This window comes from Miniopterus schreibersii, assembly GCF_964146895.1.
Source record: "Miniopterus schreibersii genome assembly, chromosome: 8".
Lineage (NCBI taxonomy): Eukaryota > Metazoa > Chordata > Mammalia > Chiroptera > Miniopteridae > Miniopterus > Miniopterus schreibersii.
In genome coordinates this window covers 19,991,930-20,004,784 of record NC_138109.1, presented here as the reverse complement: position 1 = coordinate 20,004,784, position 12,855 = coordinate 19,991,930, and the positions used below count along the sequence as shown (strand labels likewise).

The window sequence follows — 12,855 nt, the reverse complement described above, 5'->3', positions numbered from 1 at the left end:
AAAATTGTGTAAACTGAATGGATGCAAGCTTTGTAAATCCCAAAGAAGTTTTGCCTGAAACAAAATATATACAGTATACCAAATATTTCTAGCTTTTAGGGCTTTGAATATAAGCTAATAAATCAACTAAAAATGGGAACAAGTCTTTTGATGGAAGAAAGAAAACGACTGAAAAGACTGTAATGAGACAATATGTTTACTGGACTGAGTAAATACCAAATAATTTATTTTATGAAAATTGCTTTCTTTGTTATATACCATCTGTTGGGTCATACCAATACGGTCAAACAGAAAAAAATATTTAAAAGTCTTTCAAAACATAAAGAAAAAGAAAACTCACCCATCAAATACAAATATACTATTTTATTCTAAGGGAATATTTTTGTGGTTTCTGCAAGGGGAAAACCCAAAGTGGTTAAAAAAACAAAAAAGGATAACTTAGATGTTTCTCTGTGTTGTTTTTTTCTCCCCTGGAAAAAAATGTAATTTTACATAATTTTAATAAAATTTTAAAAGCAAATAATTGGAGACATATCAACAGCTATGCTTATGAGGAATGACCAATATTTTCTTGTATGAATTAATTTAGGGTCTGGACAACTCTGTGATCTAACATGCAATTTAAATCACGATACAGTCATTTACCTGGGGTATTGGCCGTTCTCAGTTAAAAAGATACAGATTTTTTCCCCTCTCTGGTGTTTTACAACAATTTATCTATTGTGCCAAGAATCTTTGTTTTTCATACAACTACAGAAGGGGAAATGTTAGTGTTTATACAAATCATAAAATGAATATAGTGGGGACTATTACACCTGAAGTTTCTGGACAGTTTATTGGCAGACTTATGAGACAATTCAGTTGTTTTTTCTCCATATCAAACAAGGTCTGGAAGTAAGAAGTTTTCCAATCAGAAGTGACGAACACAGACGGAATTAAATCAGACATAATTGGGGCAGACTTACTTCTTTCACACAGTTCTCAGTAACAAAAATGAAATTCGTTACAGGCAGAGGGACAGAACCATCAAGTACACAATGTCAAAAGGCCTATTTTTTAATTTTTATTGTAGTTAAATGACTTTCATTTCTTTATTAAAAAAACAAAAACTTGCCTCTCCCATCTAAAAAAATGGGACATACTGAAAAATCTTTTAAGGTTAAAATTTCTAAGAGGTTTTTGGACTTCTCTCATTTCTATTAATCTCTCCTAAAGTTTTGTGATTAGTCAACATCATAAAAGCTTTGATTCAAAATTTTGTGGGGAAGAAACTGAGAATGGAGATGAGAGAGATGGATCGATAGGTCAAAAACACCTAGAACTTACAATCCTCTGAAAACCACTAAAACAGCTAGAGTTTGGAATAATCTATAAGAAGACCTGCTTGTGAATAAGAAAGACAATCAATGTCTTTGTATCCTAACCCCAAAAGCCCCATTTTCAAGTTTCTTAGGACAACAAGGTCATCTTCCAAATGCTTTGTATAGGAACATACTAGGATCTTTTCTACCATAATTCGGACAGCTAAGTAATACTGTGTCTTTGTGGAATCACCCACAGGTTTGCCAGAGTTAAGGAGAGACTATCCTTTTTGAAATGACAAGGGCCTCCAGAAACTGGTGCTAAAGACAAAATAAGAGGAATTATTTAGGAGATAGGAAGATAAAACAATGAAAGGAAAGCTGCCATTTGGGGATAAAATGAAAACAAAAGGAGAACCCCCATTTCTGTGTACCACAGCTCATGCCATGAGACAGCAGCAATAAAGGCTGATACCCAGAGAAGTGGGCATTTTAGTGGGTTTTCTAAAACATTTCTAGACACCTGTGGTCTAATGGGATCCACAGATCCTCTGTGTGTGTAACTGGTCTGTGGAGTTTCAGCCCCTTTACCTTAATTTACCCACACCCAGACCCACAGCTGAGACAGCTAGACCCAGAAAGTAAAAGGGACACATTACTGTGTGAACAGCAGTGTAGGCCCTTTTTCCTGATGTGAGGGGCCAATGGCAAAGCACCAGAGGCTTCTATCCTTCACAGAATTGGCTTGGCAGTGAAAATCAAAATCAAGACCACTTCACTCTCTACCTTTTAAGAAAAGTTGAGTATTTTTATTGGGTCTTCAAGTCTGGGTCCCACAGTCCTCACCTGATGTCACTCTTAGCTCTGTACTGAATGCTCCCCTGACTTTTCCATAGGGCTTGCCCAAGTAGCCTATCGCAGCCAAGGTTTCACTCCAAAGCTACCTCTCTAAGGTCTAAGGTTACTATGGTAGAGTTTTATATAACAGTTTTCCTTAAAAATATTCCACAATTTGTTATTCCCAAACAAAATAAGACTATGCACCACTCAGGGAAATTGGTTAGTCATTCTGAAGATGTCTAAGAACTATATCACTGCCAAAGAACAACATTTCTCAGTTCACATTCTTTCCTTCAGTTTTCATTTGTACATCCACACTGTGGTTCACGAGTCATCTGTTTTCCATTATCTTATAATCAAGTCAAGAGGACTTGGACTTATACATCGTTTTCCAAAGCTGGATGCATTCACAGTTTGGTGCATACCAACGTGTATGAAAATAGGAACCCCACTTCTGCTTTAATCTGACAATTCAACATCAGAGTCTTCAGATTTGGCTTTGGCAAGTTCTTCATGTACCTCTCTCACCATGAGAATACGAGTTAACATGGTGTCCAGGGTGCCAGGGTCTATCGGAAATGTGGAGTACCACATGGGGCTATTCGGGACACAGGAGCGCTCGGGTTGAAGGTAAAACACATCATTCCTCTGCTTCACACTTTCAGAACTATCCACAGGAAAAAGAGAAAAAAGAAAATTGGTGATCAGAGAGCAAAGGAAATGTATTACTCTTTAATGTAATGGCTCTCAACTTTGCTCTGCTATGACTAGTATCATAGATTAGCAATGTACCCACACAGTTTATAAGCATTTTCCCCCAGGAGCAACCTGTAACTCCACATCTTTTCTCCCACACTCAATAAACCATATTGGTTTGGAGGTGAGTATAATCTTAGTAGAAGACAAAGTGTACATTCTTCACAAACTTTAGTACTTATAACGTTTTTAGGAGCAACAAAAATTCAACTCACATGTGACACTGTGGCTGAGAACCACATCTCCTCAGCACCCACTATCTTGGAATGAGCCCAGGAGCACTCAATACACATTATCAAAGGGCAAACACAGTCATTATATGTCTTTAGAAAAAAGTGCTTTAGTGTGATCTTACAACTCTAAAGTTATCAAGTTTCTGTAAGAAAAAAAATGCTCAAAAATTTTCAATTCCTTAAAAATAGTTTTATAGTTTTAGCAGTATAACTTTTCCTCTAAATACCTTTTCTACATAAATAATAAAATCACAGCAGTTTAGACATCACATAAAGGTTGAGCAACAGTTGTAAAGATCAAACAATGGCACAGATTCTTATTCTTGCTTTTGAAGAGATTTTTGGGGGAAATATTGGTTCAAAATCCAGGCAGATGCAAGAATGGGGAAATAATAAAATAGGAGGTAAACCTTGTCTTTAGACTTTGACTTTAGCCACAGGCAAGATACATTTCTGATAGTCAAGCATCTGAAACCCAAAATACACTGACTACTTTTTGAGGAGTATTATACTGTATCTAGGTCAGAGGAAGAGCACTTACCATTTTGACAGGTAGAACTCATAAAGTCGGACAGGGCATCTTAGGGGGTTGTCAGTATTCTCTGCCATCTCCACACCCACTGGTACCTCATCTTCTTCATTTCTTTTCCTCTTGCCAACAGTTAGTTTATCTTGAGGCAGTAAATAATCAAAAGATTATTTTTTTCAAGTATCAAGACACCCAACAAGCTTTGCTTCCAATCAGAATTGACACTCCCTCCCCCTTCCTTTCCCTTACTCATTCAACAAATATTTACTGAGCACCTACGAAGGGGCTACATATAATTTTAAGTGCAGGGTTAATAGCATTGAACAAAACAAAATCCCTGTCCTGTAAAAGTTATGTTCTCCTGCTCACCAAAGTGGGGGCAGAATGGCTAAAGGCACGGTGCTAGAGAGTATGTCTCACTTCTGAGCCCGGCTTTTAGAGATTTTAATAGGCACAGGGCTCTTAAGGGTTTCGCGTGCTCTTCTCCTATGGCAGATATCGAGATAGAAGTTGTCACCTTTTTATCTAAAAATATTTCTGCTGCCCTGGTCAGGTGGCTGGCTCAGTTGGTTGAAGCGTCGTCCAGTACGCTTCGAAAGGTTGTGGGTTCGAATACTGGTCAGGGCACCTACCTAGGTTGTGGGTTCGATCCCTGGTTGGGGCAAGTACAGGGGGCAACTGAAGGATGTTTCTCTCTCTCCCCATCTCTTAAATCAATAAAAATATATTCCCGGGTAAGGACTGAAATAAATATATAAAAATATTTCTATTATGGGGCATCAGTGCCCACCGGGCTTTTGTTCAAGTTACTTTTGTCATAGTGTTATAAGAAATGGAATCTTTTTTGGGAAACGAAATTCTCAGTAAAGTGAGCATTTGATAAGAAAAAAGCAAATCCTTTTCTACCAACAGAATTCTGCAGAGGCCAGGGGTGGAAAGTGGGCTCTTTCTTTTCCACTTTTCCATTCAATCTTCAAGAGAATAGTAGGTGGATCTGAGAACCTGAGGCAAAAGGTTTTTTTTCTTTTCTTATAGTTGCTCCTTACAACCAGCACAAAACTTTCCCCAGCTTCCTGCATTAGTTACTATTTAACACAATTCACGAAGGGAGTGGCAAGAAATATTCAAAGTGATGAAAAACATGGAACTACAACCAAGATTACTCTACCCAGCAAAGCTATCATTTAGAATTGAAGGTCAGATAAAGAGCTTCTCAGACAAGGAAAAGCTAAAGGAGTTCACCACCAAACCAGCACTACAGGAAATACTGAAGGGTCTTCTTTAACAAGAAGCTAATGAACAAAAGAATCTGATGAACTAAATAGATCCAGAGACACTGACACATGTAACAGACGATCATATTTCAGAGAGAAGAGGGGCGAGGGAAGAGGGGTGGAGGGTGGGAAGAGGGAAGAGGAGTGGACGGTGGGAAGAGATTAACCAAAGAAGTTATAGGCATATATGCATAACCCACGGACACAGACAATGATGGGGTGAAGGCCTGGGGAGGGGGTGGGAGCGAGGTGGAAGGGGTCAGTTGGACGGGGGGAAATGGGACACCTGTAATACTTTCAACAATAAAGATAAATTAAAAAAAAAAAAAAACCAAAAAACACACAAATAAACTATTATTTAATAGGCTGTTTTGGAATGCAAAACCATAAACCACTAATAAAACTGTCACTGCTGCTATTACTCTACTGTGTACCAAATCAGTATACTCTAGGCCAGCTTTAAAGTTCTTTCAGAACTTCACAATTTATGTCAACTAAAAAGAGGTGCTCTGGTAAAAAAAAAAAAAAAAAAAAAAAGATTTAGAAATAGTAGACTTAATAGTTAAACAGATTCCTGCCCAGCCAGCGTGGCTCAGCAGTTGAGCATCGACCTATGATCCAGGAGATCAAAATTTGATTCCCAGTCAGGGCATATGCCCTGGTTGCAGGCTCAATCCCCAGTGGGGGGCGTGCCAGGAAGCAGCCGATCAAGGACTCTCGTCATTGATGTTTCTCTCCCTCTCTCTCCCTTCCTCTCTCTGAAATCAATAATTATTTTTAAAAAAACAAAAAAAGTTAAATAGGTTCCTTTTAACTAGCAATTGACCCTTTTGTTGTCTCTAAATCAGTGATTCTCAACTTAGCTACATATTTAAATTCCCTGGGAAGTTTTAAAATGAGGATTATTTGGGCTCTACCAATGAAATCAGAATTTTTAATTTAAAAGCCAATGGAAGTATACTGAAGCAAGAGATTCCTCTCATTTTGGGGAAAGCCTTGGACCTAGCCCTGACAGAAAGGAAAGCATTTAAATGTTAAAGGAAAGCTACATTCCTCCAGGTTTACAATTTACAGTTACCCCTCTGCAATTAGTTTCTAGTTGAATACTAATGAGACTTCAATAGAAATCTCCCAAACTCCACCACACACCTGGTTCTGACTCTGGCTTTTGTAAAGGTGGAAAGAACCTCAGATATGTCATCTTGGTGCTGTACTTCAAAATTCTGGTCCGCCTCATCACGTGAGCAAAGGAAAGCTTCAAGTGCTCAGTAACATTCTTCAGTTGAAAGTATTTGGTATTGAAGAAAAGAAGGGTGTTCAAGAGGACAATTGGTGAGTAAGCGCCCAGCTGTTTGCACTCCCACAAATGTTCTTCTTCAATGCGAGAGAACATGTAACCTGGACCAAAGAAGAGGGAAAAAAGAAACAGTATTAAGCTCCTGATAAATAAGGCTAATTTCTCAAATTCTCAGATAGGAAGACATGAAAGAAAAAAAAAAAAGCCTGATTGTTTCTCTCCTTCCCCCCTTCCTTATACAGAAAAACAGAAAAGGCACGGCAAGGAAAAGGTCAGATGATTGCACTGAAGCACTGAGCATTCTCCTGAAGTAGCTTCACTCTACTGTTACTGTAGACCAGGGGCTGGCTAACTCTTTCTGTGAAGAGCCAGATGGTAGAGGTTTTAAGCACTGTGGGCCATATAGGCTCTGAACAACTTGGTTGTTGAAGATAAGGAGCTGCAGACAATACATAAACAAATAGATAGGGCTATGATATACCAATAGTTAATCTATAGACAAAAATTTGAGTTTCATACAATTTTCACATGCCTCAGAATATAATTATTCTTTAGATTTCCCACCCCCAAACCACTTAAAACATAAAAACCATTTTTAGCACATGGATTATATATAGAAACAGGCAGCAGGCCAGATCTGGCTCATGGGCCGTAGTTTGCAGACTCCTGTTCGAGATCAATATACTTACTGTTGACTGGTTCAGTTTTATTTAGCTAAGTAATATCATCAAAAGGCAGGTAGTGCCCACCCCCTTTCCACTCCCTCTTATTTTACACTTGATTTTAGCCAAAAGGCCGAGAAGCAATTCCCTCTTATTTTAAATTTATACTGTGATAAATTCATGATAAGTTATCTGGAATTTTTCTTGAAAAGCATAGGTCTTACAGAATAATTAAAATAAGTATACCTTTAAATGCACTTTCCCCAAGATATCCCTTAAATGTAGATCTTTCCTCACATTCTCTCCCCAACCTCTTTGTTGCTGATTCTACATTCTATTTTTAGGAGATTATCCACAAACATGAATTTATTACTTCCATATATCTATGCCCCTAGCCTCCTCTTTAAATGCTAAATGCAGCAAACCACCACGCTGCTCAGAATGCTTCAAAGGTGCTCTGTAGCCCAACAGAAAGGGGCACATATCCCAGAGCATCACATTCAACATCTCCATTCACAGCCAGGAGCCTAAGACTAGGACTGAACTAGGGTTTGTCCAATGGTCAAAGACAATTCGAGGATGAAGACTTAACTCTCAACAACCAGTTCAGGGTACTTTATAAAAAATTTCATGAGGTCCACTGCTAACAGGTGGAGTCTGAAAGTAGAATATGTGGCAGTTACTGCTCCAGTGTGCAACTTGACCAACACTCCCAGAACAAAGACAGTTTCTAAAACAGTAAATGGAACCTCCAGTAGTTTTTTATTATTTTCAACAGTTCGTATGTATATATGCACTGTTTGGAAGTTATAGTTTTACTAAAAGAATAATAAACCAAAGACTTTCTCCTTAGGAGTCCAAACACATTATAAATTAGGACATAGAAAATGAACAAGTTAGAAAAAGATAATCTCACAACTTAAGCAATTTAAGAAGGCATATCATGAAAAGAATCAAAATAAAAAAGAATCACCCTACCATTAGGAAGTATTGTAGGTTCCCATATTTTCAAGAGTTTGGTAAGTTCAATCATAAATCTGGAATAGGGCTCTGTAAAAATGTTATCTATTCTACCATTTTCAAACAGGTACTACAAGAGAAAAAAAGTAGAAACACATGTTGATACAAAGAAATGTCAAGCTTTAAGTGAAACTTATATAATGTTATTAACCAATGTCACTCCACATCCAAGTCTAACTGTAGCATGTAAAACTATGCTAATTATAACCATCAAGAACCATATCACAGCCCGGCCGGGCATGGCTCAGCTGCTGAGCATCAACCTAGGATCCAGGAAATCGAGGTTCGATTCTCGGTCAGGGCACACACCCAGGTTGCAGACTCAATCCCCAGTCAGGGGCATGCAGGAGGCAGCTGATCAGTGACAACTCTCTCATCACTGATGTTTCCCTCTCTCCCTCTCCCTTTCCCTACCTCTCTCTGAAATCAAAGATATATTTTTAAAAACCACAACAAAAAAAACAACCCACAAGAACCATATCACAGGATGGGAAACAACAGCTTGGGTCAAGTATTGTTAAAAAAAAACATTTTGAGGGTGCAGGTCAGGTCAGATAAAACCACTCAGAGAAATACAATGTGCATTAACAGAGCAACACAAGGAAGCACATAATTAGATGCCAAAAATCTTTTGGTGTTTTTAGGATTTGGTATTTTAAATCTATTTTTCTATGGCTATCTTGGTTTCCTGCTTTTTTATCAATGTATGACTTGGAGAAAATTTTTATTTCTACTTGAATTTATTCTGGTTAATAAAAATTAAAGATTTCAAAGTACGTTCCTATAGGTCTCTTCAAAGGCAATTGATGATCACATTGCCAGATTGGTTCTGATGCTGAAAAGTATTCTTGCATAATTAGCTACCCATCAGAATGTTATTCATCAGAAATACATTTATATACAAAAATGAATTTCAGATGTATTAAAGATGTCAATCTAAAAAAAATATTTTAGACAAAAATTTATGAGAATTTAAATTTAAATATTCAAGTAGGAAGACCACCCTAGGCAACAAGGAAAATCCAGAAACTATAAAGAGAAATTGGACTGTGTAAAAAGGAAAACTTCATGAATGGCAAAACATAACATACACAAAAAACCAAAAGACAAAAATATACTAGAAAATTTTATTTCAAATACTTAATATTTAAGTTAATATCCCCAATATAAAAGAGATTTTATGGATATAAAGGAAAAATTCAAATGACCAACAACATAAACCGACATTCTAATTTACAAAAGTTGCGAAAATACATATTGGAGTAATTTTTTTTAACTCAGAATAATAAATATTAAAAAGAGGAGTGGCAAAGAGGATTCAAGAAGTGGGCACACACACACTGCTAGTAAAAGTGTAAATTACTATAACCATTTGTGCAGACAGAACTAACACTGTCTTAAAGCTAATCTGTCATCTTGACATCTGGGTGAATCCGAACCCTTGACTTCCTCCCTTTCCCCAATGTGAATCCTGGAATATGTTCACAAAGCTCTGAATGATCACAGGATTTCCATTAGTTCTGTCTTGGGGGGAGTCGCTCTCAATGTTCTCTCTCTCTTAACTGGCACTGGCACCACAGCCTCCTAGCACCTGATCCCTTTGATCACCCAAGCATTCTCAGGGTTTGGGGGAGGGCGGCTGAAGGCACAGAGATCCATTTTGTCTTGTGCCACCTGAGACTGAATTTCTGTATGTAAGTTCCCTATTAAACTCTTTCACTGACAAGCTAGACTTGTCTGCCTCGTTCTTTGGCCTTTCGGTTCCTTCCGTGTTTGGGGGCTGCTTTGCATATATGACCCTTTCACAAAACATCATTCTGAAAAGTAATCTAAAAATATCTTAAAACTGGAAAAATACGTATATGCCATAACCTAGAAATAAAAGTACCAATTCATTAGGTACACAAACAAAATATTTACTGAAGCACTGTCTGTAAGAGTAAGGGGGAGGGGAACAACCTGAATACATAAAAGAGAAAGGGCTGAATAACTGGTACAGTCATACTCTGCAATATTATGCAAATTTCTTTTTTAAAGGAAAAAGTTTGTTTTATAGTCACCTGGAGAGATACACAGATTGAGAAAAGCAAACTGCAAAAAAAAATTAGGTATGAGCCCCATTTTGCTAAAAACTAAGCAAAACAAAAACTATTAACAAACATGTATACACATGAATAAATGTACAGCACAGAAGAAGGTAGAGGACACTTATGCTGCTACACTGGTTACCCAGGGGAACAGGAAAGGAGGGAGAGAAATTATCCTCACATTTACACTGAGCACTATTACTTATGTAATTAAAAAACAAAACTTTAAGAATAAATGCTTAAATAAAATACCACCCCCTAGACAAGTGGAAGAAAATCTGGCAAATAAAGAAATGAAAAATAATACAGTATCCAGAGTTCTACCACCTCCAGAAGATAACCACTGCAAACATTTTTGATGCACTTCATTTTGTTATGTCTTTATTGTGACTGGTTTTTAAAACACTACATGTTAACATATAGTGATATGCATAAAATTTGTACCTTTATTCATTTTAATGCTTTACTATTAATATTTTTACATGTTACTAGAAGTCACTTTGTAAACAATTTTTATTGGCCACATAATATACAACTTTCTAAGCATACTATAATTTACTTAGCTATTACACTTTGGTAGACACTGAAATTATTCTTAATTTTGTGAAATAATGTCAGTGTTAGCTCTGACAGACTCCCAAAAGTGAATTACTGGCAAAAAGAGTAAAAACATTCAAATATATTCGTGAAACATATGCTCAAAACTGCTTTCTAGAAAGAATGTGGTAATTACCACCAGCTATGAAGGTGAACCCAACTCAGACCTCGTATCAACAATGAATGTTATTAATTTTTTTACTTTTGTTAATGTAATAGATAAATAATGGTATAACTATTATTTTACGTATTATAAAAATTTAAATGAGACTGCATGATTTATATAAATATATACATATATACACACCATCTCCTGTGTCACTTCTTTTGTGAACTGCTATTTGTTTCTTTGTTCACTTAACAATAAAATTCACTGTCCTCAATTTCTATTATTCTACTAATACCCTCAATTCAGCTTACAAAAGGCCATATTATATTGATCAAGATTTTTAAATCAAGGTAAGTGGTTCATGAACAAGAGAGCACAGAAAATTATCAGGGGGAACACTGTAAAGTACATGATTGTCTAACCATTATGCTGTATACCTGAAACTAATACAAGATAATATTAAATGTAAACTGTAATTGAAAAAAAATTTTTAATAAAAAAAATAAATAAAGAGGAGAGTAGAGGATTAACACCAAACAACCAATATACACTATAATTTTTCAACTTAATTCACAAGTTCTATCAGAATTATTAAAAATGCAATATTTTATAATTATTGAATTTGATACCTGCTGAATTCCAAGGCACAAGTACAAGATGCTGTCTGGATCATACTTTTCACCATTTGGTCTCCGCACCTCTTGGATAAATTGGCATAAACCCAAACTCAACTCAGCAAAAGTGCAGGACAGAATATCTTCTTTCAGCTTGATAGAGCGGACTGTGGAAAGGTAGAAAACATCTCAAGTATTAACTTATAAGAAACAGAGTAACATTTACTTGATTCACTGAATAAACACTAACTACTGTGCCCAGGTGCTGTGGTGTACACTGGTGAATACATGGATTACAGACAGATCCTGATCTCAAGGCCTTTTAGTTAAACAAATAAATACAATGCAATATGCATAGTGTAACAGGTGTTATGACAGAGGTTTATTTAAACGGGAATCAATGAAAGCAAACAAAGGACATCTAGTAAACAGAGAAGAATCAGGTCAGATTCTGGAGGGTGTGACACTAGTGCTAGACCTTGAAAGGTGAAGAAGAGTTAAACAGGTAAATAAAGAATTTGAGCCGCTTGTAAACTATAAGAAAAAGAAACATAATTCCTTATATTTTGCATAATGAACTCATGATTAGAAGATACAACCTTGCCTTTATAACAAATCTTTAAAATTCAGAATAGTATATCAATTTTTCTTTTTAACAATAAGACTTCAATTTCTAAATAATTTTAAATACTCCATTTATAGTCCAAAATTGACAGTAATATTACAGGTGACCACAAGGAGAAAAATGAGTTTTACCTCTACAGCCTGGCTCCGAGGATTCTTGGGAGAGTGCATGGTCTTGAGCGCTTCCTAAGGGGTCAGGACATGGGCTAGATGAGGCATGTTCAACTCCTGAAAGAAAAAATAAACAAGAAGTTTAAATAAAAATGGGGAAAGCTTAAGTAAAGCCAATACCAAAGTTTTATGAGATTTTTGACCTAGTATTTATCCTTTTAGAATAGATTCACGACTTTACTTATTTATATTCCCCTTACCCCTAAGTCAAAACACAAATTCATGTTGTGTATTTACCGCCACATTTCAGATCCCCCTGCTCTTCCTTGGCATTTTTCCACTGAACCCAGTTCTTCCAGGCATTTACCCCATACATGTATTTCAGTGTCATCCCAGACACTGAGCACCCTTGAAAGGCTCCTTGAATAAGACTCCTGGGCTCCACAGGCACTATAGACTTCTTCCGTCCCTGTTAGAATTCCAAAAATACAGAATATAAAGTTTAGTTTTGGATCTTTTAGAATTGAGGTTTTCAAAGCTAGAAAAGGCATAAATTTACAGACTATGGAAATTAATATTAGATCTGAAAGATTCAGAGTTCTTACTGCTGAAAAGACCTTTAGAGAAAAGAAAAAAAGAAAGTTGAAATGCAGATGATCATATGTGATAATTACTAGCCTTCTGAGTATTTACTATGATCTAGTACCTGGACCCACCCAATGAGGTATGAATAACAGTTACTATCAGGACTGTTAAATGGAACACATGAAGAGAACATATTCTGGGCTATAAAACAAGCCT

At 36.5% G+C, this 12,855-nt stretch overlaps 1 protein-coding gene across 8 annotated transcripts in view; it reads right to left on the bottom strand.

The window, feature by feature from the left end:
• Positions 1–816: 816 nt before the first annotated feature.
• Positions 817–12,855, bottom strand: part of ZMYM4 (zinc finger MYM-type containing 4) — a 92,442-nt gene continuing 80,403 nt past the window's right edge. For all 8 annotated transcript variants that reach the window (XM_081145024.1, XM_081145023.1, XM_081145025.1 and 5 more), the window contains 7 exons: positions 12,352–12,523; positions 12,076–12,171; positions 11,335–11,486; positions 7,871–7,982; positions 6,083–6,331; positions 3,672–3,801; positions 817–2,808 (listed from right to left, as the gene is read on the bottom strand). In XM_081145024.1, the coding sequence (XP_081001150.1) occupies positions 2,601–2,808; positions 3,672–3,801; positions 6,083–6,331; positions 7,871–7,982; positions 11,335–11,486; positions 12,076–12,171; positions 12,352–12,523 (1,119 nt within the window). In that variant the 3' untranslated portion in view covers positions 817–2,600. The remainder of the gene's footprint in view (positions 2,809–3,671; positions 3,802–6,082; positions 6,332–7,870; positions 7,983–11,334; positions 11,487–12,075; positions 12,172–12,351; positions 12,524–12,855) is intronic.